This window comes from Thunnus thynnus, chromosome 8, assembly GCF_963924715.1.
Source record: "Thunnus thynnus chromosome 8, fThuThy2.1, whole genome shotgun sequence".
NCBI classification, from domain to species: domain Eukaryota; kingdom Metazoa; phylum Chordata; class Actinopteri; order Scombriformes; family Scombridae; genus Thunnus; species Thunnus thynnus.
In genome coordinates, this window is record NC_089524.1 from 1354739 (window position 1) to 1381295 (window position 26557).

The window sequence follows — 26557 nt, forward strand, 5'->3', positions numbered from 1 at the left end:
TTGGTTCAGTTTTCTTCCACAAGTGAAGCACAAACAGGTTTTATACAGTCAGTTGTTTAAAAGACAAAGAGATGAGAGTTCAGTAAGACCACGGGGGAGGTAGATTTGTGCTCTCTTTATATTTTAATAAAATACAAACAGAGTGGATGATCATTCACAACAGCTCGTTCATATGTCTGTCAGACAGTCACATCATCATCATCATCAACAGAGCCTCTTTGGATCAATATCAGTGGAAAAGATCAAACTGATCAGTTTGGGGGGAGACGATGAAGATGACTGAAGATGGGTCTGATGAGGTCGAACTGCAGGTTTGAGGATTATAACAGATAATTCCAGCATTTTATATATATTTTTATATTACATTTGAATAAAAGACTCCAATTCATCACTTTTCCCATTTCTGATCCTGAACTTCATGACAACATTAGAGCCTGACTGATTTATTTCAGTCTGCAATCAATAACAGAGACGATCAGTTTCTCTCTATTGAAGCTAAATATGTCCTTAGCATTAGACATCCTTAGCAACAACCTTAGCAACCAAGGCTACAGAACGGACGGCTGTTTATGGGCATGTCTGACGAGTCCACGTCAGCTCGTCCGCAAGGTAGAAAAAACCGTTGCAAAGAAAGCGTCCAGAGCAGGTTGAAGCCCCCCCCCCCCTCTACATACGTTCACCTCAAGTTTTGACCATGTTTAACATCTGACATGAGAACAGGATATAAATAACAGAAAACCACTAAAACCTGTCCCCTTTAAGGGTCTGAAGCTGCATCTCACATGGTTGAAAGCTCCGGAAAAAGCTACCAAATGGGCCTTTTTGAGTCAAGAGCATTTTGTCTAATTTATCAAAAATGTCTGATCCAGTGCCAGTGGATTCGTAACCAGCTATAGTAAAGTAAAATATAACAGAAACTTAGGGGAGATTTGTTGTTGTTGTTTGATGTAATTTGTGTCTAAAACCTTTAAAGACGTAAAAACCTGCAGTGAAACGTCCTCACTAGTCTGAGTTTTAGTTTCTCTACATGATGTTTTGGAAGCTTTTTATTCAAAATCTGAAGGGACAATTGAACCATTTTTGAGCATCAAATATAAATAGAAGCAATTAGGAAATCATGAGAGACTTAAATAGAAACATCAGTAAAATTGTAAAAACCTGCAGAGAGCTCATCGACCTATCAGAGGAGAGGAGGGAAAACTGCGAACAGGAAGAGGAAAGAAGGGAGAAAAAGATGAAAGAGTAAAAGAAAAGAGTGACGGATTAGAGAAGTGCAGGAATGTGCAGAAGCAGCGGGGATCTGACAGGTGGATGTTTGATCTCTTAAAAAGGGATTTTAGCATCGTGGCTCGCTGCTCGCTTCACTGGAAACTTGAATCATGAGAGAAAAGTGTGTTCGCTGTGATGCAGGACTAGAATGACACGATGTAGTGTGATGAATGTAGAAAATAAGAACTGCTGGAGGATAAAACATCAAGCATGATTTAGTTTTAATGGTGAAACTTGATTTAATATTTGATTTTACAGAAGTATTAGCAGCAAAATGTACTTAAAGCATTAAAAGTACTTGATTTGCAGAAAATCGGGCTGTGATTTTATTTTTGAATAACATTTAATGAAGTATATTATTAATGTTGATGAATCAGCACATAAGCAGCATTTTATTGTTATTATTTGATCTTCAGCACTTTGTAAGAGTCACCAGATAAATCTGACACATAGATTCATCTTCCAGAACTTTTCTCTCATCTTTTTGCATTTTTGTGAAATATTGGGAGTTTTATATATTTGAAAAGAAGTTTAGAGGAGCAAAAACAACTCACAGACATCTGAAACACACAACCACACACTGATTTGATGTGAAGTTTGGGAACTGCTGGTTTAATCTTAAATAATGCAGCGTTATGTAGAAGTTTATCTTATTTTATGTAAAATCTTCATCTGAAAAGTAACTAAAGCTGTCAAATAAATGTAGCGGAGTAGAAAGTACAATATTTCCCTCTGAAATGTAGAAAGTAGCATCACATGGAAATACTCAAGTTAAGTACAAGTACCTCAAATTGTACTCCAGTACAGTACTTTTTACTTGGTTACTTTCCATCACTACGTATTTACCGTAAAGGTGCCGATGAATTTCACTTGATGCAAAAAACAGACAAACCTCGTGTTTTTCAGTCGGAGTAAATCAAGTTGTTTTTTTGTTACTTCGTATTCGTTTAACGTCATTTTTAAAGAAGCCATGAGTTCATATTTTCAACATTCTTCCAGTTACGAATTTATTAAGCTGCTCAGTGACTGAAGTGTTTAAATTTTAAGAGAAAAGGGATGCAGGAGAATAAGAAGTAGTACAGTATGATGGATGGATGGATGGATGGATGGATGGATGGATAGATGGATGGATGGATGGATGGATGGATGGATGGATGGATGGATGGATGGATGGATAGATGGATGAATGAACAGACAGATGGACAGATGGATGGAAGGATAGGTGGAAGGATAGATGGACGGATAATTGGATAGACTGATGGATGGAAGGAAAGACTGATGGATGGACAGATGGATGGATGGATGGATGGATGGATAGACTGATGGATGGATGGATGGATGGATGGATGGATGGCACACAGAGTTTTACAGCAGCCACATTTTGGACGTTTACTGAACATGTTTCACTGTTATCGGCTGATTTGAAGGACCTGCCTTCTTCATTTCCTGCTGTGATGTCACCTCCACCATATGACCTCCACCTCCATGTTGACGAAGTCTGGACAAAGTCAAGAACCGAAATCGGTTTGAAAAGTGAACAAAGGTGATCTCATCTGCAGCCAATCAAACGGCTCCCTCAGGATTTCTGAAGCTGACGTCGACCTGATTTTATAAACAGACGGGACGGACGGTCGGCCTGTGTGAGCTCACATCACAGCAGGAAGAATCGACACAGGACGCTGATGTTGACGGGAATCAAAACCACAGAACACAAGCTGAGGAAAGTCAGGAGGCACAGAGAGAAACACAGATCTCAAACACACTGAAACTTTCCTTTTTTTAACTTTTTATAGTGACTGATACAAGGCAGCGTTCACATGAGCATCTGAAATCAGCCACGAACGTCTTAAATCTAACCAGAACGTATCAGGTTGCTTTGCTCTTATTTCAAAATGCTTCAACTTTTCATGAAGCTGCAGTTGAACATTTTCTCACAGATATTACAAATATTAAATGTCATGAAAATGTGATCTGTGAAAACAAATAAACTCTTTATTTTACAGGTTTGTAAAGTCTCTAATTTATGAGAAATCATTTTAGGAAAGAGTCAAGTTATTTAAAGTCAGTCGCTGGTTTCCAAATGAACACAGTCTCCATTTTCTCTGTAATTTGTACCAAATTGCTTTTTTTCCCCTCAGGAAACATTTGAGGAAACTATGAAGGAATCAGATCAAATAAAGTGTAACTCGTAGTGATTTTGCATGTGACAGATATCAGATGTTTCATGTGAACGCAGCATTTCTACTGTGATTTCTGTCTTTTCAGACAATCTGACAAAACATATCTGTGCTCATAATAATAATAATAATAATAATAATAATAAAACAACAACAAAAAATAACAGTACATTGTTAATTTCCAGCAAGATCAAAAAATAAATTACACTTCATTAAGTCTGACATCTACAAATAAAGTAACAAAAATTAAGACAATAATTATGACATAAAGAAAAGCCCAACGTAAAGTATTTTGCACTTGATTGATATGTATAAAGTCCAGGATTCTGCTCTGAACAGTCTCTAAAGCTCTGAAACAAACTTCTGTCTCCTTCATTGCGACTGACGTCTACAGCTGCGGCTAAATCGTTTAAACATCTCAATATCTGAACAAACAGAGTAACGCGGTTATCAGGCCGGACAGAAGCAAAACTCTGCTAACACACGACTAAAACCCACCGTCTAAAACTTAAAGCAACAGTTCAACATTTAGTCAAATTCTCTTGTTCTATGTCTGGAGTTGAAGAGTATTGAATCTTTTTATACTATCTTTCATCTTTGTATACTAGCTATAAACATTTATAAGTAACTGAAGGTATAAATAACTGCAACTCAGAGACAAACTGACCTCATTAATGTACGGAGGCCTTAACCTCCTCCGTGTCCTATGAGCTGCCTCGCAAAGGTAAGATGTTGATAGACGATGATGGACAGATGCTTCATCCAATCACCTCTCAGATGGTTCTGTGTAACAGACTGTCCGGTGTGTCAGGTTAGGAGGAGCTATGGAGGAAAAAAATAACTCATTCGTGCCCTCGATGTAATAATTCGTGCCGCTCTCTCGTCCTGTGCTCGGATTATAAGGTTTTATTTTGATCTGGGATTAAGTTATGTGGATAAACTTGAACCGTGACACTGTCTTAATATCTCTGAGATATTATATAAAAGTCTGCTGAATAGGTTTATAAATCTTTACAGGATAAAAGACTCAGCCTGACAGTGGTGGACGTATATATATTATGTATTATAGCCTGTTCTCTTAATGCATTCATGGTTGTTGCGCACAAATTACTTATGTTTTTCTCCACTGCCCCTCCTGGACTCCGTACATCTAAAGTGTTCACTAAAACTGTCATTGAAGGTTTTTTGTGTTTCTCTCTGCTAGTAAATCTGTAACATTTAAATCAGACTTTGTTGGAAGGTGACGGAGCTACGCTAGCAGTTTCCCCTCGCTTGCAGTCTTTGTGCTAAGCTAGGCTAACGATCTCTGTGACAAGAGGATTTTATTAAATGTTGTTCTGCTCCTTTTATTCACGATGTTATTCGAGCCTTTTTTTTTTTTTTTGGAAGACACTGTATCTGTTGCCGGGGGCGACAGGGGGTCTCCATGCCCACCAAGTCCTGAGAGTCATCTCCATGGAGACACATATGTATCTAACATTTATATAAAGCTCCTTTTATGTGTCATATGGATTCATTACTGGAAGAAAAATGGGATTAAATCACCTCTACTGTATCTGTGTGCACGTGTTTGTACGAGGAATTAAATGTGCACCACTGAACTGAAAACATCTTATTTTCCACAATTATAAACCAAATGATGGCACTTTTTTATAAGCATGTAAAGACCTTGTTTGGCTAAATAAGACACTTTAACAGACCAAATCACCAAATGTAACAGAAGTGTGATGATAAACTTCAGGTAATGTTTGCTTACATACTGTATATCATTGTATATGTTTAATTACAGCTCATTGTTTTCCAATGAGAGCAGCTGTTTCACAGTCTGCTGCACCTGTAACCACAACCAACAGTGATGTCACGGTGTACTGACACACCCTGGAGTACACTTCTACATCACTGGAGGGCAGCAAAAACCAGATTTTCAGCTGCTCTTTAATCAGTTTTACACCCCAACTGGTGTTTTCACGTATTTAGCTTGATTAGACTTCCTCTCAGGACTGTGCGGGCAGATTGTGCTTGATTGACATCCCCTCACTCTCCGGTTGCACCTTTAAACGCTGGACAACTTACTCATTTTTGTTGGAACGTCACATAATTCCATGATGGTGCCGACTAACGTCACCCTGAGCAGAGGTCTAATCAGGAAACACCTGGAAACACCTGTGTGGGTGTGCAGGACTGTCACACCTGCATTAACATGAACGAGTGTTTTTCCACCAACACAAAATGAAGTGAAAAATCAAAATGAGGACCTTTAAATTCATTTTTTAACTTGCTGCTAATAATCTGACTTTCAAACATGTTTTGAATAACTTTTATGGGATGAAATTTGTGTCGTAATAACTGAATTAAATCTCCCGAGAATAAAACAAAAACATAAATAAATTGAAAAGTGAATAAAAAAAAAGACAAAAGCAAAACTTACAAATAAACTATAAAAGAGTGCAACTGGCCATAATAGAAGGTTAATGTCGTCTTAATGTTTCTTAGGTTATTAGTAGTAATTATAAATAACCATATAGATTTGTTGGCTGCTGAATATGTATGAATTTGAAGAATGTGACACAATAATGTTAACTAGACCTAAGTTGACGAACAAAGATAAAGTTTATCGCCTCACGTTCTTTAACCAATGTCCATAAATGGTTATTATTTATAATTACTAATAATAACCTGAGAAAAATTAATAAGACTCTTAATAATTTAAGTCGGACCACTCGTTGCACCGCTGACCTTTCCCTCCAAAAGTAACTAGCCAATGGCGACGCAGCTCTGTAACACCTGATCAGTGAAAGAGAAGTGAGGATATGAAGCGCTCTGGTATCATCATCATCATCATCATCATCATCATCATCATCATTATTATTATTATTATAAGTTTTGCCTTTGAGGTCATTTTTTAAAAAAACATTGGTTTCAATTTGTTTTTATTCACTTTCATTTTTTTTTTTGTTTGATTCTTGGGAGATTTTGTTCAGTTATTATGACACAAATTTAATCCCAAAGACTTTTGAATCAGATTTTTATTTTTTTAATTTCTGAATATTAAAAATAAATGAAAACAAATGAAAATAATTAACCCTGCAGTGATCTGATTAGCAGAGTGATTCTTCATTATCAAACAAGTCACAACGGTCAGAGTGAAGTTTCCCTCTTATAACAAAACATATGCATGTTAACACTATATGGCCAAAAGTATGTGGACAGCCCGGTAGTGAGAGTTGTGATGGCAGCAGCTACACGTCACCAAAGGTTTGGACTGATGAGTTACTGTTTACTAAATTAACTAACAAGCTTTTTACACACAGGAGATGCTAAGCTAACATGTGACATCTTTTCAGCAACACTTCCCTTTTGTTCCTCTGGAATATTAACAAGCGTCCCTGTTGTCGTATTATTCTCCATCATGACTCCATATTGTCACTTATTTAAGATGATATTCTGACTCGGTAGCAGGTCAAGAAAAGACTTTTCTGGCATTTGAGTCCATATTCAAATGTCACAATTCTGTTAAATCTCAATTTTTTAAGTTTTTAGACTTTAAAGGACAGGTTCACAGTTTTTCAAGTGTGTCTTAAAACAGCAGTCAGGTGTTCATATGAACAGTGAAATTCTCTGATTCCTTCTTCTCAAATGTAAATATTTTCTGGTTTCTTTTAGTCTTTTATGACAACAAACTGAATATCTTTGAGTTGTGGACAGGTCTATGGCTTTGGGAAACACTGATCAACATTTTTCACCATTTTAACATTTAACAGAACAAACTAATGGATTCATCAAGAATATAAAGTATAGTAACAAAAAGAGGAACTTTGGCACTAAAAAGACTGTAACGTTGAAAGATATCTACATGGTTTGACTCATTTGGACGGAAGGGATCTTCTAACGGTCAGTATGAACAGGAGGAATGATTACACCAGGAAAAACAGGTTTAATGTTCATTTGGGCTCCTGACTATTGTTTTAAGACACACTTGAAAACTTGTGAACTCGTCCTTTAAGGTTGAAAAACTCTTTCAGGTGTTCAGGTGGAGACACTCGTCTGGTCGTGCTGCAGAGATTCTCTCTGGTTTCAGACATCAGTGGTTTCACAAACCAGTCTGTCCGGACAGGAAGTGTGTTTGTCTTTGATGCTGCTTCTTTTTTTCTTTTTTTTTTTTTGCACATTGGGAAGATCAGATTTCATGATCCGTCAAAGAGTCAAAGTGTGTGTGTGTGATGTATCTGGAGATGTCACAGGAGCTCTGTGTGTTTGTATATGTGTGTCAGTGCATGCAGGTGTGTGTGTGTGTGTGTGTGTGTGTGTGTGTGTGTGTGTGTGTGTGTGTGTGTGTGTGTGTGTGTGTTAGGACAGGACGTCCAGTGTGACAGTCCCTCTCTGTTTCTTCAGGATGGCGACGGCCTGCTCGTGTGTCGCTCCCTGCAGACTCTCTCCGTTCACTGTCAGGATCTGATCTCCTCGCTTCAGACGCCCGTCCACCGCCGCCGCACCCTGAAAAACACACACACACACACACACACACACACACAGGGCATTAACATCTGTGTTACAGTTATTTATGATTAGTTACCTGCACGGTTCAACATATTCATCTTAAAGTACAACTGAACCATGCTAATTTATAGTTAGCATATTAACATAGTAGTAATTAACATATAATGTTAGCATATTAGCATGTTATTATGGTAACATACACACAATATCACTCGCATGTTACCATGCTAATGCTTGTTCATTTTAACACAACAGCGTTACTGTGACTCTTTTCCATTAACATGTAAGCTTAAAGTACACATGGACCATGCTAATGCATAATTAGCATATTAACATTGTAGTATTTAACATGTAATGGTTAGTATGTTAGCATGCTAAGGCTGCAAAGTATATACCAATGTTATTACTAGCATGTTATCATGCTAATGTCTCATGCTAGTATTGTCAATACTGCGTTCCTTTTACAAGGTATATTAGCATTAAGCTCAAAGTACAGTTAACATGCTAACTTGCAATTAGCATATAAATATGACAAGATGCTAAACGTTACATGCTCAATGTTAGCATGTTAGCATGATAACAAATATATCAAAAACAAATCTATTGTGAGTGTGAAACTTAATTTTTGTGTCTTGTGAGTCATTCTTAAAAAAATAATCTCAACCACTTTCTCTCTGGACCTTTCAGTCACATGTCTTGGTCTTCATCAGTATAGAAAGCCTTGAGTTAAGATTAGTTTTTTAGTTTGTATTTCAGCGCGTACAAACAGACAGTCGGACATGTTCTGACCTTGCTGAAGACGGTCTTGACGTAGATCGGCAGGTCTCCATGTGGACTACCGAAGCCTCCGACGATGCTGAAGCCGAGTCCCTCCGAGCCTTTTTCCAGACTGATGCTGCGAGGCCGCGGACCCCTGAGAGAATACACAAGTATTATGAGCCTGATGTAGTTAAAGTATTGCAGTGTGTGTGTGTGTGTGTGTGTGTGTGTGTGTGTGTGTGTGTACTGACTCTGGCTCTGCTGTGTGTGTGTCAGTGTTTGCTGACAGACTGGAGCTGCTGGACAAACTCTCCACCTGACTGGCGATGGCGCTGATGTTGGTGTCCGCTACCACCTGAGACACAACACACACACACAGATAGAAAGAATAATCTATTTTAATTCATTCATTTTAAAATGACCGCTCCACCAATTATTTTCCACATGAAGATCAATTAATATTCATGAAAAAAATGTCCGACAGCCATGATTAGTCAGACATCATGACGTCAAACTGCACGACAAAATTAGTCCACAGTGATCAATTAAGGGTTAAAACTGGGTTGAATCTGTACAGTAGCTACATTTCCATCCAAATGTAGCACAAATTTGAACAGTTTTTCCAGATTATTGGCAAAAGAAAATGTTGTGAATGTTTGTTTCCATCCTCCGCTGTTGTGTGAACATTAGCAGATAAACAGCAGGTGGCGCTAACTCTCCAGTCGGTGCCATTAAACCGTTGTAGAAGAAGAGGAGATAACGAGATGACGTCATTAAAAGAGCAGCAAAGCAGTAATAAAGCCATAGCGGGTAAAAAGCTAATAAGAGTAATTTAGCAAAACACCTGTTCAAAAAGCATAAACATGTAGAAAAGCTTAAGATATTTTCATCTGCTTTGCCCGCAGTGTCCCATCCACCATTGATATGTTTTACACAGCGCGCTGGTTATGCTAACAGCTAACTGTTATGACTGTTTATCTTAGTCTGCAACGTAAATTAAAACTAGTCAAATTCTACTAAACGCAGCTACTGGCTGAGATTAAAATAATATATTTTAAGAAAGCAATTCTTTATTAATGAAAAAGAACTGATAAGGGACCGTTTAGATGTTGCGTCACAAATTAATTGTGCTAAAAACCGAAAGTGACGCTGTCGCAGTGCACATCCGCAGCACAATGAGATGGAAAAATCTCCAGATGGAACTGATAAGGAGTATCGATACCCATCCCTACTCACATGCTTCATATACGTCACCATTTATTCACTCAGTCTGTTTACATTTTACTTTTACTCCTCAGACAATAACAAACACTTTTTTGCAATATTTCAAGATTTTTCCAATTTTTTTTTCCGAAACAGTGTTTCCACTCTGGTTTTTTACACTCAAATTGAAAATGCAAATAAAACCATGTGGATGGAAACCACATAGTGTCTGCCTGAGCCAAATATAAACTCTCTCTGTCTTATTTCAGTGTGAGACTTTGTGTTGGATGAATGAAGGAAGAAAATAAGAGGTTGAAAAGGTTGGAGAGAGGGTTTGTGTATCTGCTGCAGGCTGATAAAGCTTCATTAGCATAAAGGCCTGTCCTGCCTGCTGCTATCACACTCCCAGCATGCACCAACACAGCTCAGTCAGCTGGACCACACTGATAAAACACACACACACACACACACACAGGTGCAGGTATGACAGTCAGCAGTGGAGCCACACTGATCAATACGAGCTGCAGAGAAAACATCATAATAATCTATGAAAACACTTCACTCTCTCAGTCTGGTTCCGTCTCTCACTTTCTCTCTGCACGTGCTTTATTCCTTCCTGTGGTGTAAATAAATGAGACTTTTGCATCTTGCCTGTAATAAAATGTATCATATAACATCTAGTTAGCAGGATGTCTTAAAAACTTAACAAATTTATATGTAATTAGGTGGAAAGTTAAAGATGAACTGCACTGATTTTCCACCTCAACGTGTGTCTCCAGGTGTTATAAGTGTAAAAAGTCTCGTGCGTCTCCAGAGGGGGCTGATGACGTCACTGATGATGTCACTGATGATGTCACAGTGTCGGTTAGGGATGACTACAAGTTTGAAAAGTAAATAAATCTGGAGGTGTGGAGTTAGAAAGGAGTGAGGTTAGTAGACGTCTGTAGCTCCTCATCTCTGGCTAGCAGCTCCAGGTTACATTCGCCGCTACAGACACAATCTGTACAGGTGCATTGTGGGTAATGTAGGATCCCAGGTTTTGACAAGAGAGAAGGATGTGTGGAATAAAAAAGATGAAAAATCTGGTTCTGCTGCTTCAATTTTTGTACTTTTAAAAAAAAAAACTGTCCAGTATGAGTCACATTTGTCTGTCTGTACTCAGATGTGTGTGTGTGTGTGTTTGTGTGTGTGTGTGTGTGTGTGTGTGCGTGTGTGTGTGTGTGTGTGTGTGTGTGTGTGTGTGTGTGTGTGTGTGTGTGTGTGTGTGTGCACATGTTACCTGCAGGCTGATATTTCCGTAGCTGTTCTTCAGCATGGTGACGACCTCGCTGTGTGACAGACCGTCCACAGACTGACCGTTGATACTGACAATCCTGTCTCCCACCTACACACACACACACACACACACACACACACACACAGCTTCAGTGAGACCAACAGACACACACATTCATAACCACCAACACACACACACACAATCTCTCTCTCTCTCTCTCTACCTTGAGTCGGTGCGTCTTGGCGGCGACACCGTTGGCCTGAATCATGGCGATGAAGATGGGGATGTCCCCCAGCGGGCTGCCCTTCCCCCCCGCTATACTCACCCCGAGAGAGTCACTCGCACCCTGGAGACGAAGAGACAGACCAACACGTGAAGAAAGACATTATTTATGATTAAAAGTTAAAGAGAATATGACACACAGGTCGAGAAGAAGAAGTCCTGAACTTCCTCTCAGATATGTTTCTTTATATTATTGCTTCGCTTTGTTTTTGTGCTTAACTGGTGTTTTTTTGTATACAAACTGAAAAAAGTATCATAAGGCAATAAATATATATAACATGCTGCATACAAAATTATGATGTGTCAAAATATAAAAATGTTAATGTGTTATTTGTTTATTATGTCGGCGAGTTCACAATAAAACATGAATTTGACATCAACAGAGTTTAGTTTTGAGTTTGAGACGAGACGCTGAACCTCTGTGGCTGCTCTGTATGAACTGAACCGATCTCTTCATCAATACATCTGAACTCATCTTGAATGTTTGTGGCTGCAGAGGAAAAAAACAGGAGCAGCTTCGACCCCTTAAAGGACCAGTTCCCAGTCTTTTCCTCGCTGTAATCATTCCTCTTGTTCATACTGGATATTAAAAGATCCTTCAAATGTGCTTTCAATGGAAGTGATGGAGGATAAAATCTCTGCATCTACATTAATGAGTGATACAGGCCTGTAAGCTGCTGGGTCTTCAGCATGTTTCCGGTAAACGGCGGGCAAATATTGAAGCTCTAGTTTTAGGTTGTAACCGGGCAGGCAGTGAGCCTATTTTTAAAAGCCTTAAGCCAATCCACCATCAGGACACTTCAAACCGCCACGGAGCCAAATGAAGCGACTCGTTTGATTCAAGGCACTAAATGGAGCCATCTGGAGCTCCCAGATTAGCATCAGAGGAGCTGGAGATGAAAAGATGGAGGAAGGCTTTGTTTCAATGTCTGTTTAGTAGAGGAAGCTCTCTGCTGCTAAACCTGAAGACACATTTAAAGAACATCTTCACAGTGTTCCCAGTGTGTCTTAAACCAGCAGTCAGGTGTCTGTAATTATACCTCCTGTTCATACTGGATATTAAAAGATCCACAGTGTGTCCACACAGTCATTTAAAAGTCTGTGTGAAGCTTCTATTCAGCTTCAGCAGTCTGAGTTAGTCATATCAAGTGGATATCTGACACATTTACAGTCTTTTTAGCATCAAATTCCCTCTTTGTGTTTCCTCGGACAGTGTTTCCCTGTTGAGCTGCAGGTGGAAGTATAGTAACAAAAAGAGGAACTTTGGCACTAAAAAGACTGTAAAAAAAAAAAAAAACATGTTTCATTGTTTATTTGGGCTCCTGACTGTTGTTTTAAGACAGACGTGAACTCGTCCTTCTACAGGAGTTCAGAGTCTGAAGTCTTTAAACATTATTTCTCATTCTCTCTGGATTAACTCTGCTGATGCTGACAACATCACGTACAGAGGTCAGAGGTCAGAGAACCTGCAGACGACATCAAGTTAGAGGGAATGTGTGTGTGTGTGTGTGTGTGTGTGTGTGTGTGTGTGTGTGTGGACGTTACCCTGGTGATCTCCACCGTACGGATGCTGGCGTCTGTTCCTGCAAACACACAAAACCATTAAACCAATCAGTCAGAATCTCTCCAGTGAAAAAACAGCAGGAAGTTTCATCCTGTTGCAACATGATTGAATCAATAATCAACACTATAGATATGAGTTATTATCGTCTGATTATAGTTTGTGATGTCAAGCAAAGAAAAGCAACCACGAGTGTTTTAAAGGAGATTTTGTTTTCCCGGAAATCGTACCTGTGCTGTCAGCAGGGGAGGAAGTGATGTCACCGGGGGGCTTCATGTTGTTGTTGAGGAGCAGCGGGCCGGTGGAGGCGGGGGGGTCAGAGGTCACGGCATCAGCTGAGGTCGGGGTCTGTGTGAGGGGCGGAGCCACAACACCTGAGCTGTTCCCACTGACATGACTCATCTGACAGAGAGAGAGAGTTTATATCCAGTCAGCGTTTGATTTGTTTCTGTTATTGAATCTTGAAAGCTTTATTGTTCCTCCTGCTCGCCACTGGATCTGAGTTTTTTCTGATCTGACGGATGGAAACATGCAAACAGAAACATATCGGCCTGTTTGAACCGATATGACGACAGAAACAAATAAAAGACCCATAAAAACTGATCAGCTGTGCTGCTGTATCGTCAGCTACAGGAAGGAGCTGCTGTTCTCTTTCGGACACGTTTTTAACACCTGATTTGTTTACATTTTGTCAAATTCACTTCAATTCAAATAACTTTATTTTTCTATTTGTCTTTTAAGAACACAACCAAACAGATAATAAATACAACGTAAATAATTCCAGTTTAGTAACAGTATTACATTCTAATATTAATATTACTAACAGCTCTCATAATTAAAAGATATGTTAAAATATAAAAGGTAATAAAGCTCATATTAAAAAGTTAATTTATGCCTCTCATATAAACATGTGATGATTGATGGAGGTTTATTGTTGATGGACATCAGAGATGATGAATCCTCGGGGAGTGTAAAGTCACACTGCATGATGTCAACATGTGTTTCATGCCTGTGTGCTCAGTTCTGACTCAGTTCTGACTCCGAGGAAGACGATTTTTGACTCTTCCTCACCTCACGCAGTATCTTTGCCTCACCTTCGGCTCTCTGGTGACTCAGGAGAAGCTTTGCTGAATGTCTATTACAGACCAGATCCTGTCTTTTCTCCACGGTTCACATTAGTTCATTTAATTCCCCACCTCTCCCTCTGTGATGTTCATCCTGTCTGAATGGAGCTTTAGTCTAATTCACACCTGAACCGTAAATCAACCTGAAAAAGACGTCATGACCAGACTGAACGTCCTCAAACTCAAGATGTAAAAGTCAAAATGCTTCTCACACAGACGAGACACACAACACACACCTGGCTTCCCTGCGAGTTGTGTCTGGATGAGATCCAGGAAGCAGCTTTGAGTCGGCCGAACTCCAACGAGACTGGACCCCGAGCACACTGCAGGACACACACACACACACAGACACACACACACACACACACACACACACACACACACACACACACACAGTGATTGTCATACTTTGTCTTTCATGCCTCCAAACCTCCCTGTACACCAGTTCTGCACATTTCCAGGTGTATTTGCATGATTTCCAGTTAAAAACTCCTTATTTATCTTCTACTGGTCCTTTATGCAGCCCCTCAGTTAAGCCTCTGTCTGAAACAGGCCGTTTTAGCTCCTGTCTCTTTAAGCCCCGCCTCCTGATGAGCCCACTCTGTTCTGATTGGTCAGCTTCAGGAAGCTTCCTCCGCCTCCGGAGGCTACGTAAACAAACTATAGTAGGTAGTCGGTTTGGTCAGTACTCGGATGTGAGACCTCCTAGGAAAAACTATACAAATATAATCCATTATTATTATTATTATTATTATTATTATTATTATTATTATTATTACTAAGAATTTTCTTCAATTGAACTGAGACAAAACAGAAATTCTTGTAATTGGCTGCAGCAATAGAAACATTCAGAATATCGATTGGGAACATCACCACAATTCAACCAATTGTAAGTTTTAAAGATACAGAAACAATTTTACATGTTTTTATCTCATCACACCAGGATTGCTGAAACCGCCTTTTTACACGTCTACAGACCTTCAGTATGGCGGCGACAGCTTCCTGGGAGGCGTGTCTCGTGTCGTCTCCGTTGACAGACAGGATCTGGTCTCCCTGCATCAGACGACCGTCCAGCTCAGCGGCGCCTCCTCTGACCACCTCAGAGATAAACACCCCACTGCCACTCCTTCACACACACACACACACATTTATCATTATATAACATCAGTGGTGGAAAGTAACTAAGTACATTTACTCAAGTACTGTATTTTACTATAATTTTGAGGTACTTGTACTTTACTTGAGTATTTCCATGTGATGCTACTTTCTACATTTCAGAGGGAAATATTGTACTTTCTACTCCACTACATTTATTTGACAGCTTTAGTTACTTTTCAGATGAAGATTTGACACAATGGATAATATAACAAGCTTTTAAAATACAACACATTGTTAAAGATGAAACCAGTGGTTTCCAACCTTTTTGGCTTTTGACGTCTTACAAAAAGCAGTGTGTAGTCGGGGTCACATTTCACATGTCTATGAGTTGTTAACAGCTCCACCAAATAGTGATTTTTCCCTCTAAACTTCTCACATGCTTTCATTTCAATAAATGTTCAAATGATCCAATATTTCAGCAAAAATCAAAGATTAGAGAAAAAGTCCAAAAACTGAAAACAGATTTGTGTATCAGAACTTTATTTTTTCTTCTTTCTTCTCCCATTAATCATCTCACCACCCCTCAGATTTATCTGCTGACCCTTTGGAGGGACCCGACCCCTAGGTTGGGAACCACTGGACTAAACTAGCTAACTGTATATAAAGTAGTGTAAACTAGCTCCACCTCCAGCAGCTACAACAGTAACATGCTGCTCTAACACTGATGCTTCACTATTAATAATCTAATGATGTCATATATAATAATATATCAGTCAGAGGGACCAAACCACTACTTTTACTGCAATACTTTAACTACATCAAGCTCATAATACTTATGTACTTTTACTGCAATACTTTAACTACATCAAGCTCATAATACTTATGTACTTTTACTGCAATACTTTAACTACATCAAGCTCATAATACTTATGTACTTTTGCTGCAATACTTTAACTACATCAAGCTCATAATACTTGTGTACTTTTACTGCAGTAGGATTTTTCATGCAGGACTTTTCTGTATTTGTACTTTGCTGTATTGGTACTTTGCTGTATTGGTACTTTTACTGCAGTGAAGGATCTGAGTACTTCTTCTTCTACTGTATAACACGGGTAATGTCAGTGATGTGTCAGCTGTGTCTGTTAAGGCGGACCTCTTCCCGACGATGCTGAGCCCGAGTCCTCTGCCGCTCTTCTTCTGCAGCTCCACCTTAAACTGGTCCAGGTTCTCCTCGTCTCTGTACTGAGCCTCGTCCCTCAGCACCGTCAGGCGGACCTTCGCCGGCGTCTGTCGCAGGGCAGCGATGGCCTCCTCATGGGACGCCCCGCGGAGGTCAACGCCGTTCACCTGCACATACAAGCATCATCATCATCATCATCATCAGCAGCAGCAGCTGTATTACAGTGTTTGTCCAGCAGGGGGAGACACATGTACAGTTATCAGCCTGTCATGAATGGTTTTAATCTTTTATTTTCTTTCATTCTTTGCTCTTACAGACAGTAAGACGCAGCAAAAAGTCACCAAAACAGCATCTGATGTCTTTACTTTTAGTTATCTGGTTTTGTTTTTAGTGTAACTTTGTCTCATCTACATTTTCATGTTGAGTTATTTCACTTTTTTTTTTTTTTTTTTAAATCTTTATATTTATAATTTTCTTGTTTTATGGATCAATATGATTTGAAATTGTTTGGAAGACCAGTGACCACTTTGTGAAAGCTTGATTGATTGATTGTTTGATTAAACTTTATTTATAAAGCACCTCTCATACATGTTGAAGGCAGATGTCAGTGCTTCACAAACACACAGGACAGTAAATATGGAAACTAACGAACACAAACATAAAGGAAAAAGGTGACTTGTAAAATGTGAATAAAATAATAATATAATATAGATTAGAAAGAAAAAGACTTAATAAAATCTACTTTAAAAGAAGTAAATGAAGAAGTACGGAGCCCCTCAAGGGTCGTGGTGAGATGTGTGTGTGTGTGTTTCTTTGCAATATGTTTTATGTTCTCTTGCAATACTTTTCTTCTTATAATCCTTCTGAGCCACACGAGTCTATTTCTGCTCAGCTGCTCCCAGCGCGACGGCCCAGCGTGGATCAGCTCATTGAATTTTACTTTGAACCGGGCGTTAAGTATGCTGATATGGTGCTACTGCTCAATAGGCCTGCTGATGTAATTAGTCAAAGTGAACTTAATTAATTTAATTCATTAATTCTCTCCAGAAGAAAGCAGTACGTTAATCTGCAGGATGCTGTCGGCTTCATTCATGACCAGTTACTGTAACTCAGGACAACTGCAGGGACACAGATGGATCTGAATGTCTGCTTGATAATGAAAGAGCTGAATCACAGAGGAGGAAAAGGAGAATTACTTCTCAAAGGGACCTTTACATCTGACATATTGACTCTTATGATAAACTCATCTCCTGATCCAATACAATAAAACAACAAATAAAAACTGATGGAGATCCGAATAAAAAATAAATAATAACAGCACAGAACAGAAAAATTCTATATCAGACTATATTTTCAACATATAACTGCTTGTACAGGATTAGCTTGGTTTACAGATGGGCTGTAGTGACAACACAGATTCCTGTATATCGTTATCAGAGTTTTTTAGCTTCAACTAGTCACAGTAACTACAGCGTTAGCAGCTGTAGCAGTAACAGTAGTAACAGTTGTAGTAAAAGTATTAACAGTACTGTATGTGAGTACCTCCAGTATCTGATCTCCTGCCCACAGGCGTCCGTCTCTGGCTGCAGCTCCTTCTTCATAAACCTCATGGATCACGATGGCGTCCTGGAGGAGACACAAACGTCAAGTTTCCGTCCAAATGTTGCTCAAATTTTAATTCAATTTCTAGAAAAATCAAAAGCAGCAATCGAAGCTCAAATGATGGAAAACATGATGGAAATATGACATTTCATGTACAGAGGAAAGACGGAAAGACAAAGAATTTAATTAAGTTTTGTCTCGGTTAATTAGATTAAAGGGTCACTCCACGGATTTTACTGTTTACTGTTCCAATTCAGCCTGTGAAACAGCTCTGTGATGTTGTCCAGTCAGGTTTCCATCTAAATGTGGCTCATTTTTACTGAATTTATAGAAAATCATTGAAAGAAAATGTTTGTTTCCATCCACTGCTGTGTGAATATTAGCAGATAAACAGCAGGTGGCGCTAATTCTCCAGTCAGTTAAACTGCTGCAGAAGAAGAGAAACAACGAGATGACCTCATTAAAACAGTGGCAGTCAAAGCTCAAACGATGGAAAACATGATGGAAATATGACATTTCTGTTAGTTTCATGTATCGATGTGAGGAAGGTTACAGCCTCCTCATCATCACTCCACACAGATCTGATGTTTTCAGCTCTTCAGTCACATGATTCATGATGTCATCATTTATTCACTCAGTCTGTTTACATCTGATTTTTATCCTGTTACACCTCAGACAAGAATAAAATCATTCAGTTTTGTTTTTTTCCGGCATTTCCATTCAGGTTTTCTGATGCAATATTGAAAATATGCATAAAAAAAACAGCGAATGAAAACATATTTATAGAGAAATGATTCAGGTTATCTCAGCTCTTCCAGCTGCTTGTTGTATGTTTCTGCTGAATTGTCTCTGAGCTGCTGTTTTATGAAGCATTAATCAGCATAAACAAGACAAAGAGCTGCTGATGAAGCTCACAGAGAGAAAGTTCACACCTGCTACCTCATAACTACCCTGATAAAAAGATAAAAAGGTATTTCTGAAGAGAAATGTTTGAGTGTTGAGTGTTGTCTGAAGGTAAAAATACATAGTAATATATATTTGTATATATTATGATTTGTCATGTGACCATCCTGGTTGTTGTTGGGGTCTAGCATTTTGTAAGCACAACACTCAAATACACAAGTAAACCAATCAATCAATCAATCAGTCAGTCAGTCAGTCAATTAGTGAGTCATGTCTGAGAACGTGTGTTACCAGCTGTGTGTCTCGTCCTCCCACTATACTGAGTCCCAGTCCTGATCGACCTTTACAGATCTCCAACACCGTCTCCTGACCGGGAACCACGGCGCAGCACGACGGGTCTGCAGAGAAGAAGAGTTAGAAGATTCATTATTAGACTAATGCAGGATTATCAGGTTATAAAGACTTTATTAATAATAATAATAATAATAATAATAATAATAATAATAATAATAATAACTTTATTTATATAGCACTTATCAAAAACAAGTTACAAAGTGTTTTACAAAGACATAAAAACAGGCAAAATTACCAGATAAATATTTTATATAGGTAGAATTGATACTGTAATAATAAGTGAGGTATGAACCATTAAAAGACAAAAAGAATAACTGATTCAAGAGAGAGAAATTCTAAAGAGGTGTGTTTTTAAGAGAGATTAGCTGTTTTATCCACCAGAGAACATCATCTTCCTTCCCTGTGGTGTGAAGTCTGGACTGAGTAGAAGAACAGACACTTTAACATAGATGCCCTTTGTTTTTATTGATCTGTTCTCTATTGATATTCATGGATAGATCAAAGGGGAATCTGTAGTTGGATGTTCTGTAAATATCTAACACGCTAAAATGATTCGACAGTATCAGTCTGTCAGATTTTTGTTGTTACACTTGTATGTTTGAAGGATTAAAATGTTAGCGTGTGCCCTGCATCAGTCTCTTCAGTCCTGCCCTCCCAGTGTCCTCCCAGCCAATCAGCTCCTTTCCTGTTCTGCTGTTCCATCTGCACCTCATCTCCTGTTTGTATTTAAGTCCTGGTTTCCAGTTAAGTGCTGTTGGATTGTTCTGCTCTGCTTTTGTTCTGTACATTTTGCTCTGCCTGCACTCGAGCCTAAATAAAGAAGTTATTCTTCAGCTTTGCTCAGGTGGACCCAAATGCAGTCTCCTGCCTTTACTCCGCTCCACATAACAGATCTAAAAGAGGAAACGGAGTGAGCCTGATCTCCTCCAGCAGGTCGTTCCAGACTCTAAAGGGTCGATATCCTCTGGTTTTTAGCCTTAACTGAGGAATTACTAACTAACAGACCTCTGCTGGAGGATCTCAGGCTGCATTCAGACTCGTAGGAGGTCAGTATGTCAAACCTGCTTTAAAAGAAATCATTACATTTTTTTTAAATCAATTCTAAAAAGATACAAATAACCAGTGTAGGGATGCTAAAATAGGCATCATGTATTGGATGTTGTGAGTCGTCTTGCTGCAGCATTCTGGTTGTTTTGGCTGAGACAGGAACACAGCGAGTTACATCTAAACTGGATGTAATGAAAGCACGAATGACAGCTTTGACATTCCTGTTGTCGAAGATAACACACAGATTTCTGTTCTGGGTTTTGAGTGAGGGGGGAAAGTGCTCACTGAAGGGATTTGGACCTATGACAACAGCTGCTGATTTATCTGAGTTTAACTGAAGAGAGACAGTTCAAATATCTGTAAGACAGGATTGTGTTTTGACCAGTTGTGTTGTTGGAGTCAAAAGAGAAATAGATCATAAAATGGATGTGTTACTTCTGAAAGGTTTGACCCAGAGGTAACATATAAATAGAAAATAATAAAAGACCAAAGTCTGAACCTTGAGCTACTCCACAGGAGGAAATGGGAATATTATCTGTCTGTGTTTGTACCTCTGTTGGCGGTCGGCAGGTCGGGGCTGATAAGAGGAGGAGACGCTGCTGTGGTCTGTTTACTGGAGCTGCTGTAAGACCTGCAGGACTGCACACACACACACACACACACACACACACACACACACACACGGTCAGATCAGTGATCAATCAGCTCAGACATCAGATAAACATCAGAAAGAAAGAAAAGAACTGAAGGAGACAAACTGATTGTTTGATGCTTCGTCTGCATTTTGCAGGGTTTAAATATGAACCAGTGTTCTGTTTTATTTGTAATGAACATTGTATTGAACACTTCAGGGTTTCATGTTTTTCAGTTGTACATTTTTATCTTTACTGTTTTTTTTATTTATTGTTTTGCTTTTTCTGGCTGACTGAATGACTTTTTTATGTAGCAGGAATTTCATATCTTACTTTTACGGATGAGTACAGTCCCTCAACACTGAGAGGATTAAAGGCGTCTGTGAGAGACCGGGGGATGAGTCTGGAGAGGTTCTGATCATTGACTGTATATAAATATGGATGACATGTCTCCACTTCCTGCCACTATGCAAAAGTGAAGCCAAAATGTCTCCTTTCCAGGAGCGGCCATCTTGCTTGTGTGACATCATTTGGATGAGAGTCTGAGAGGTTTGAGAGCGGCTGTCACAGCTGTCAATCATGACGTCACATCTCCTTTTAACATCATCAGATTACTAATTAACCCTTTAACATCCACCGATAGCATCACACAGTAATGAGTCAAAGCAATTGGCACAATTTGGCTAATTGGAGATGACTGGAGAGGTTCAGGGACTCCAGTGACACCACAAACTAAAAACTAGCTCCCATAAGGTTAGTCCTAGAGGTCTGGAATTTATACAGGCTGAAAAGATGTAGAAGGTTTATGGTGTTCTGCATAGTTCTGACATAAAGCATGTCCTAATTATTGTTATTCAAATATGACTCATTATAGACGAGGACCAAAAACACTTTTTTGAGCCTTATTTGAACTGATGTAGTTTTGTTTGTGTTTTAGCCTCATGCTAAACAAACACATTTCCAGAAACTAGAAGATGTCACTTGTCAAATGAAGGGTGAGGGTTAGGGTTAGGGTTAGGGGGTTAGGGTTAGGGTGTTAGGGTTAGGGGGTTAGGGTTAGGGGGGTTGGGTTAGGGTTAGGAGTTAGGGTAAGGGTAGGGTTAGGGGGTTAGGATTAGGGGGTTAGGGTTAGGGTAATGGTTAGGGTTAGGGTAGGGTAGGGTTAGGGTTAGAGGGTTAGGGTTAGGGTAATGGTTAGGGTTAGGGGGTTCGGGTTCGGGTTAGGGTAATGGTTAGGGTTAGGGTAATGGTTAGGGTTAGGGTTAGAGGGTTAGGGTTAGGGTAATGGTTAGGGTAGGGTAGGATTAGGGTTAGAGAGTTAGGGTTAGGGTAATGGTTAGGATTAGAGGGTTAGGGTAATGGTTAGGGTTAGGGTTAGGGTTAGAGGGTTAGGGTAATGGTTAGGGTTAGGGTTAGGGTAGGGTAGGGTTAGGGTTAGGGTTAGAGGGTTAGGGTAATGGTTAGGGTTAGGGTTAGAGGGTTAGGGTAATGGTTAGGGTTAGGGTTAGGGTAGGGTAGGGTTAGGGTTAGGGTTAGAGGGTTAGGGTTAGGGTTAGGGTAGGGTTGGGGTTAGGGTTAGGGTTAGGGTTAGGGTTGGGGTTAGGGTTAGGGTTAGGGTTAGGGTTGGGGTTAGGGTTAGGGTTAGGGTTAGAGGGTTAGGGTTAGGGTTAGGGTAGGGTTAGGGTTAGGGTAGGGTTGGGGTTAGGGTTAGGGTTAGGGTTAGGGTTAGGGTTGGGGTTAGGGGTTAGGGTCATCATGGCATCACAGTTCGCCAAATAGGCGAAAATTCTATTAAAAAAAAGGTGGATGTTAAGGGATTAAAAACAAATTTATCAGAAAAATGAGCACTTGAACAAACATCAGCGTGATAAGAACAACCTAAAATGACAGAAACCGTCTTTGGGAAAAATTTACTTGATGTGTACTTGGATTTTTTTAATTTGGTCAACCGCTAACATGGAGGGGACGGGGCTTATGACCTGTACAGCAGCTAGCCACCGGGGGGCGATCCAGATGTTTTGGCTTCACTTTTTGGGAGCTGTCATGACATCCAAATTTATATACAGTCAGTGGGGAAAACAGAGTCGGTCCAGGATCCTTCAGGTAGCAGAACTCACATCAATCCCTTACAACTTCCTGTCTGGGGATTTCTCTCCACTGTGTCAAGTGCAAGAAAGAAGCATGATAGATATTTAATTTCTGGGAAAGAGTCTCACAGGAACTTAACTCTATTTTTAATAAGTAAATACAGTTGAATCCAGGTTTGTTTCTGTTGAGTCTTTCAGGCGAAGGGCTCTCTCTCTCTCTATGAGAAGTCCAGCGAAAAGAAGATGCATTTTATCTCAGCGTATTAAGCCCAGACCTCCCACTGTTACCAGTGCTATGGAGAATTCTTTAAAGTTTTGCCAGTACAGCTCAGTCTTGAAGGGGAATGAGAGGTTTTTTTAATAAGCTGTGGGCTCTACTTCTAAACTACCCAAACAGCACAGCAGAACAGTATGCAGGGAGCGTTGTACTGTGGCCTGGCATCGTTTCCGGCGCTCCTGGGAACGCTTACTGCTCTCTCCGGGGTTTTTTACTCCTTTGTATTAGTTGTGTGCTCCCTGATCCTTGTAATGAATCCAAGCTCTGAGATTTCTGTACAATGTAATGTGTATGTCTACATGCCATGCTTTTCTTTTCATTCCTTTTGCGATCTGTTATAATCTTTCTCTGCTGTCATTTGTGTTTTGTATCACATTCTGTTCTTGAAAATTCAATAAAAGATTGTGTTCAAAAGAAAAGACAAGTGTCAGTGGCTGTTAATTTCTATCTGGATGTAAATGTTACAGGAAGTATTTTCAGAAAAAGAAAAAAGACAGAACTGAGTGCAGTCTGGAGGATGGTTTCTCTCAGTGGATGTGTTTCCATCCACCTTGTTTATGCGCTTTTTCAATTAGCGCATAAAAACATGAGTGGAAACGCTGGAAATTCGAAAAAAGTCGGAATATCACAAAAAAGGTTTTTACACTTTCATGTGGTGTACACGTTGATGTATTGATAAAAGCAAAATTAAAAAGATTTAGTGAACAAATGATGACGTACAGGAAGACTCCCGCTCCTTCCAGGAAACTGCAATCGCAATAATTAATGCAAATTCAAGAAATCTCTGCAATATTTGCAATGCTGCTAAATTACTGAAACTTTTCCACATGAAATGTCCAAATCAACAGACTGCTTGTGATTTGGACCAATCGTGGCGTTTGGTGTGGTGGTTGGAAGACGGACAAATCTCACCTGCCAACAAAAATGGCGCCATAGACAAGCAAAACAATTCCCAAATGTTTTGCACAACAGTGGAGGGGAACAGTTTTGTGCTCCTTGTAACATTGTGGTCGACCATAAGCGGAAATCTTCACTGGACAGAAACAAATCTCATGTTCAGAAAATAAATTCAAACATTAGCACTGAAATGTAGTTGTTTCTTTGATATGCAGGATGCTTTTTATCCAAGGAAGTGATGACACATGACTCTTCATTAGTAGTTTTTAAAAAAAATGCATTAATTGTGTTGCAATTTTTGAGAAAAGCCGCTGCAAAATCGAGCATTTTTGGTCACAATAATCACAAAGAAAACTCAGTGAAATCCTGGAAGACTGAGGGATTTGTGCTTCATTAGGATGGAAACCAGCTACTGTTGATGAAGACAATTACAACTGGAGCTCTGAAATGAACCGTGTATAAAACCTTGTTACAGTTTTAAAATTTGATCCCATTTCCTTTGTTTTTCTACAGATCCATGTTGGTTTGAATGTTTCAATAAATAATAAATAAAATGGATTTTTTAAGGCTCAGGTACACGTCCAAATAAATACAGAACCTCTGGTGAAAAGCAGGTTCAGCTGGAATCATTGTAACAAAACAGGAAGTGTTGATGATGTTAACTCACATTATTTGTATGATGATCTAAATTTGTCATTACCTGCTGCTCCGGCGGGACCCCGACAGCCTGAAGCTCATTTTCTGGAGACTCTGTACCTTTCAGCCTCTGCAACACACACACACACACACACACACACACACACACACACACACACACACACACACACACACACACACACACAGAGCAGACTGGGTCAAGGGGAAGCGTCCATGATGTCCTGATTCAGTCAGCAGAAGCAGGTTTCTGGGATATTTGGAACAAACACTCTGAGGTCTCATTTATCACCCGCTGACAAAACAAGGGACTGTTTTAAACTTCAAACTGACTGATGATTACTATATAAATATAGTAATAATGATAATAATAACCTTTATTTCTATAGAGACTTTCAAAACCAGAGTTTTTCAGAAGGTGCTTCACAAAATACAATATAGTACCATAAAATACAGGTGCTAGATAGCAAACAGAGAAAAAAACGAAACATTGAAAGAACTTCATACAGAGAAAATGTAATAAAAACAAGGATCTCAGGAAAACATGATCAAATTTCACACGACTTCCAACATCTAACAACAGAAACAGAACAATGTGTAAATGACAACAACTATATCTTGAATTCAGCTGCATTAAAACACAGAGTATCATCATCTCAACATACAGCCTGAACGTGAGGAAAAAGTCTGTAACAAATTAAACGTACGATTAAAAGTTAATTTTAAATCGACTGTCCATGACATGACAACTGACATTTTCTGAGACGTGAGCCGGTTCGTAGAGCGCGTACAGTAGCGCAGCTGGGAAAGAGACGCACATCAGTCTCTGGCAGCTGCGATGCAGACGTTGCTATGACGTCTTCTCGATAAAGCAGTTTAAAAGAAGCTACAGAAACAATCCTAATGTGATAACTGTCTTTGTCTTCATTTTGCTGTAAAGTAAAGAGTACAGTCTAGACGCCCTGAAATAACTTCTGGCGCTATATAAATAAAACTGACACGACTAAAGTACTTTGTAACTCTGGTTTTTTAAAGTGCTGAACAGATAAAGTTTAAAAAAGGCTTCAGTACCTTCCTGGAGGTGTCGGTGTCTCTCAGACTCTTGGGGGCGCTGCTGCTGTTGCTGCTTCTGTTCCTGTTGTTCTGTTCAGCTTCATCACTCATCTCGTCCTGTTCAACAGATCCTTTATAAGTACCAGTATAACAATATAAAAATACTCCATTACAGGTAAAAGTCCTGCATGAAAGCGGTTAACAACTCATAGACATGTGAAATGTGACCCCGACTACACACTGCTTTTTGTAAGACGTCAAAAGCCAAAAAGGTTGGAAACCACTGGTTTCATCTTTAACAATGTGTTGTATTTTAAAAGCTTGTTATATTATCCATTGTGTCAAATCTTCATCTGAAAAGTAACTAAAGCTGTCGAATAAATGTAGTGGAGTAGAAAGTACAATATTTCCCTCTGAAATGTAGAAAGTAGCATCACATGGAAATACTCAAGTGAAGTACAAGTACCTCAAAACTGTACTTCAGCACAGTAAATGTTCTCAGTCACTTTCCATCACTTTATTCTACGATCAAGACATAATCTAACAAATATGAGGGAACATCATAAAATAATTAGAATAAACTGAACTTTATTGCTATTTTAAAACTTTAATTTAATTCATGGTG

The 26557-nt window shown here is 39.3% G+C and overlaps 1 protein-coding gene across 5 annotated transcripts in view; it reads right to left on the reverse strand.

The window, feature by feature from the left end:
• Positions 1-104: 104 nt before the first annotated feature.
• The window catches only part of patj (PATJ crumbs cell polarity complex component), a 155741-nt gene continuing 129288 nt past the window's right edge, over positions 105-26557 (reverse strand). For all 5 annotated transcript variants that reach the window (XM_067596050.1, XM_067596051.1, XM_067596047.1 and 2 more), the window contains 15 exons: positions 25951-26049; positions 24926-24991; positions 20884-20971; positions 19223-19329; positions 17969-18052; positions 16400-16593; positions 15127-15274; positions 14385-14471; positions 13255-13426; positions 13009-13046; positions 11405-11527; positions 11185-11289; positions 8954-9057; positions 8733-8856; positions 105-7940 (listed from right to left, as the gene is read on the reverse strand). In XM_067596050.1, coding sequence (XP_067452151.1) covers positions 7794-7940; positions 8733-8856; positions 8954-9057; positions 11185-11289; positions 11405-11527; positions 13009-13046; positions 13255-13426; positions 14385-14471; positions 15127-15274; positions 16400-16593; positions 17969-18052; positions 19223-19329; positions 20884-20971; positions 24926-24991; positions 25951-26049 — 1686 coding nt within the window. In that variant the 3' untranslated portion in view covers positions 105-7793. The remainder of the gene's footprint in view (positions 7941-8732; positions 8857-8953; positions 9058-11184; positions 11290-11404; positions 11528-13008; positions 13047-13254; positions 13427-14384; positions 14472-15126; positions 15275-16399; positions 16594-17968; positions 18053-19222; positions 19330-20883; positions 20972-24925; positions 24992-25950; positions 26050-26557) is intronic.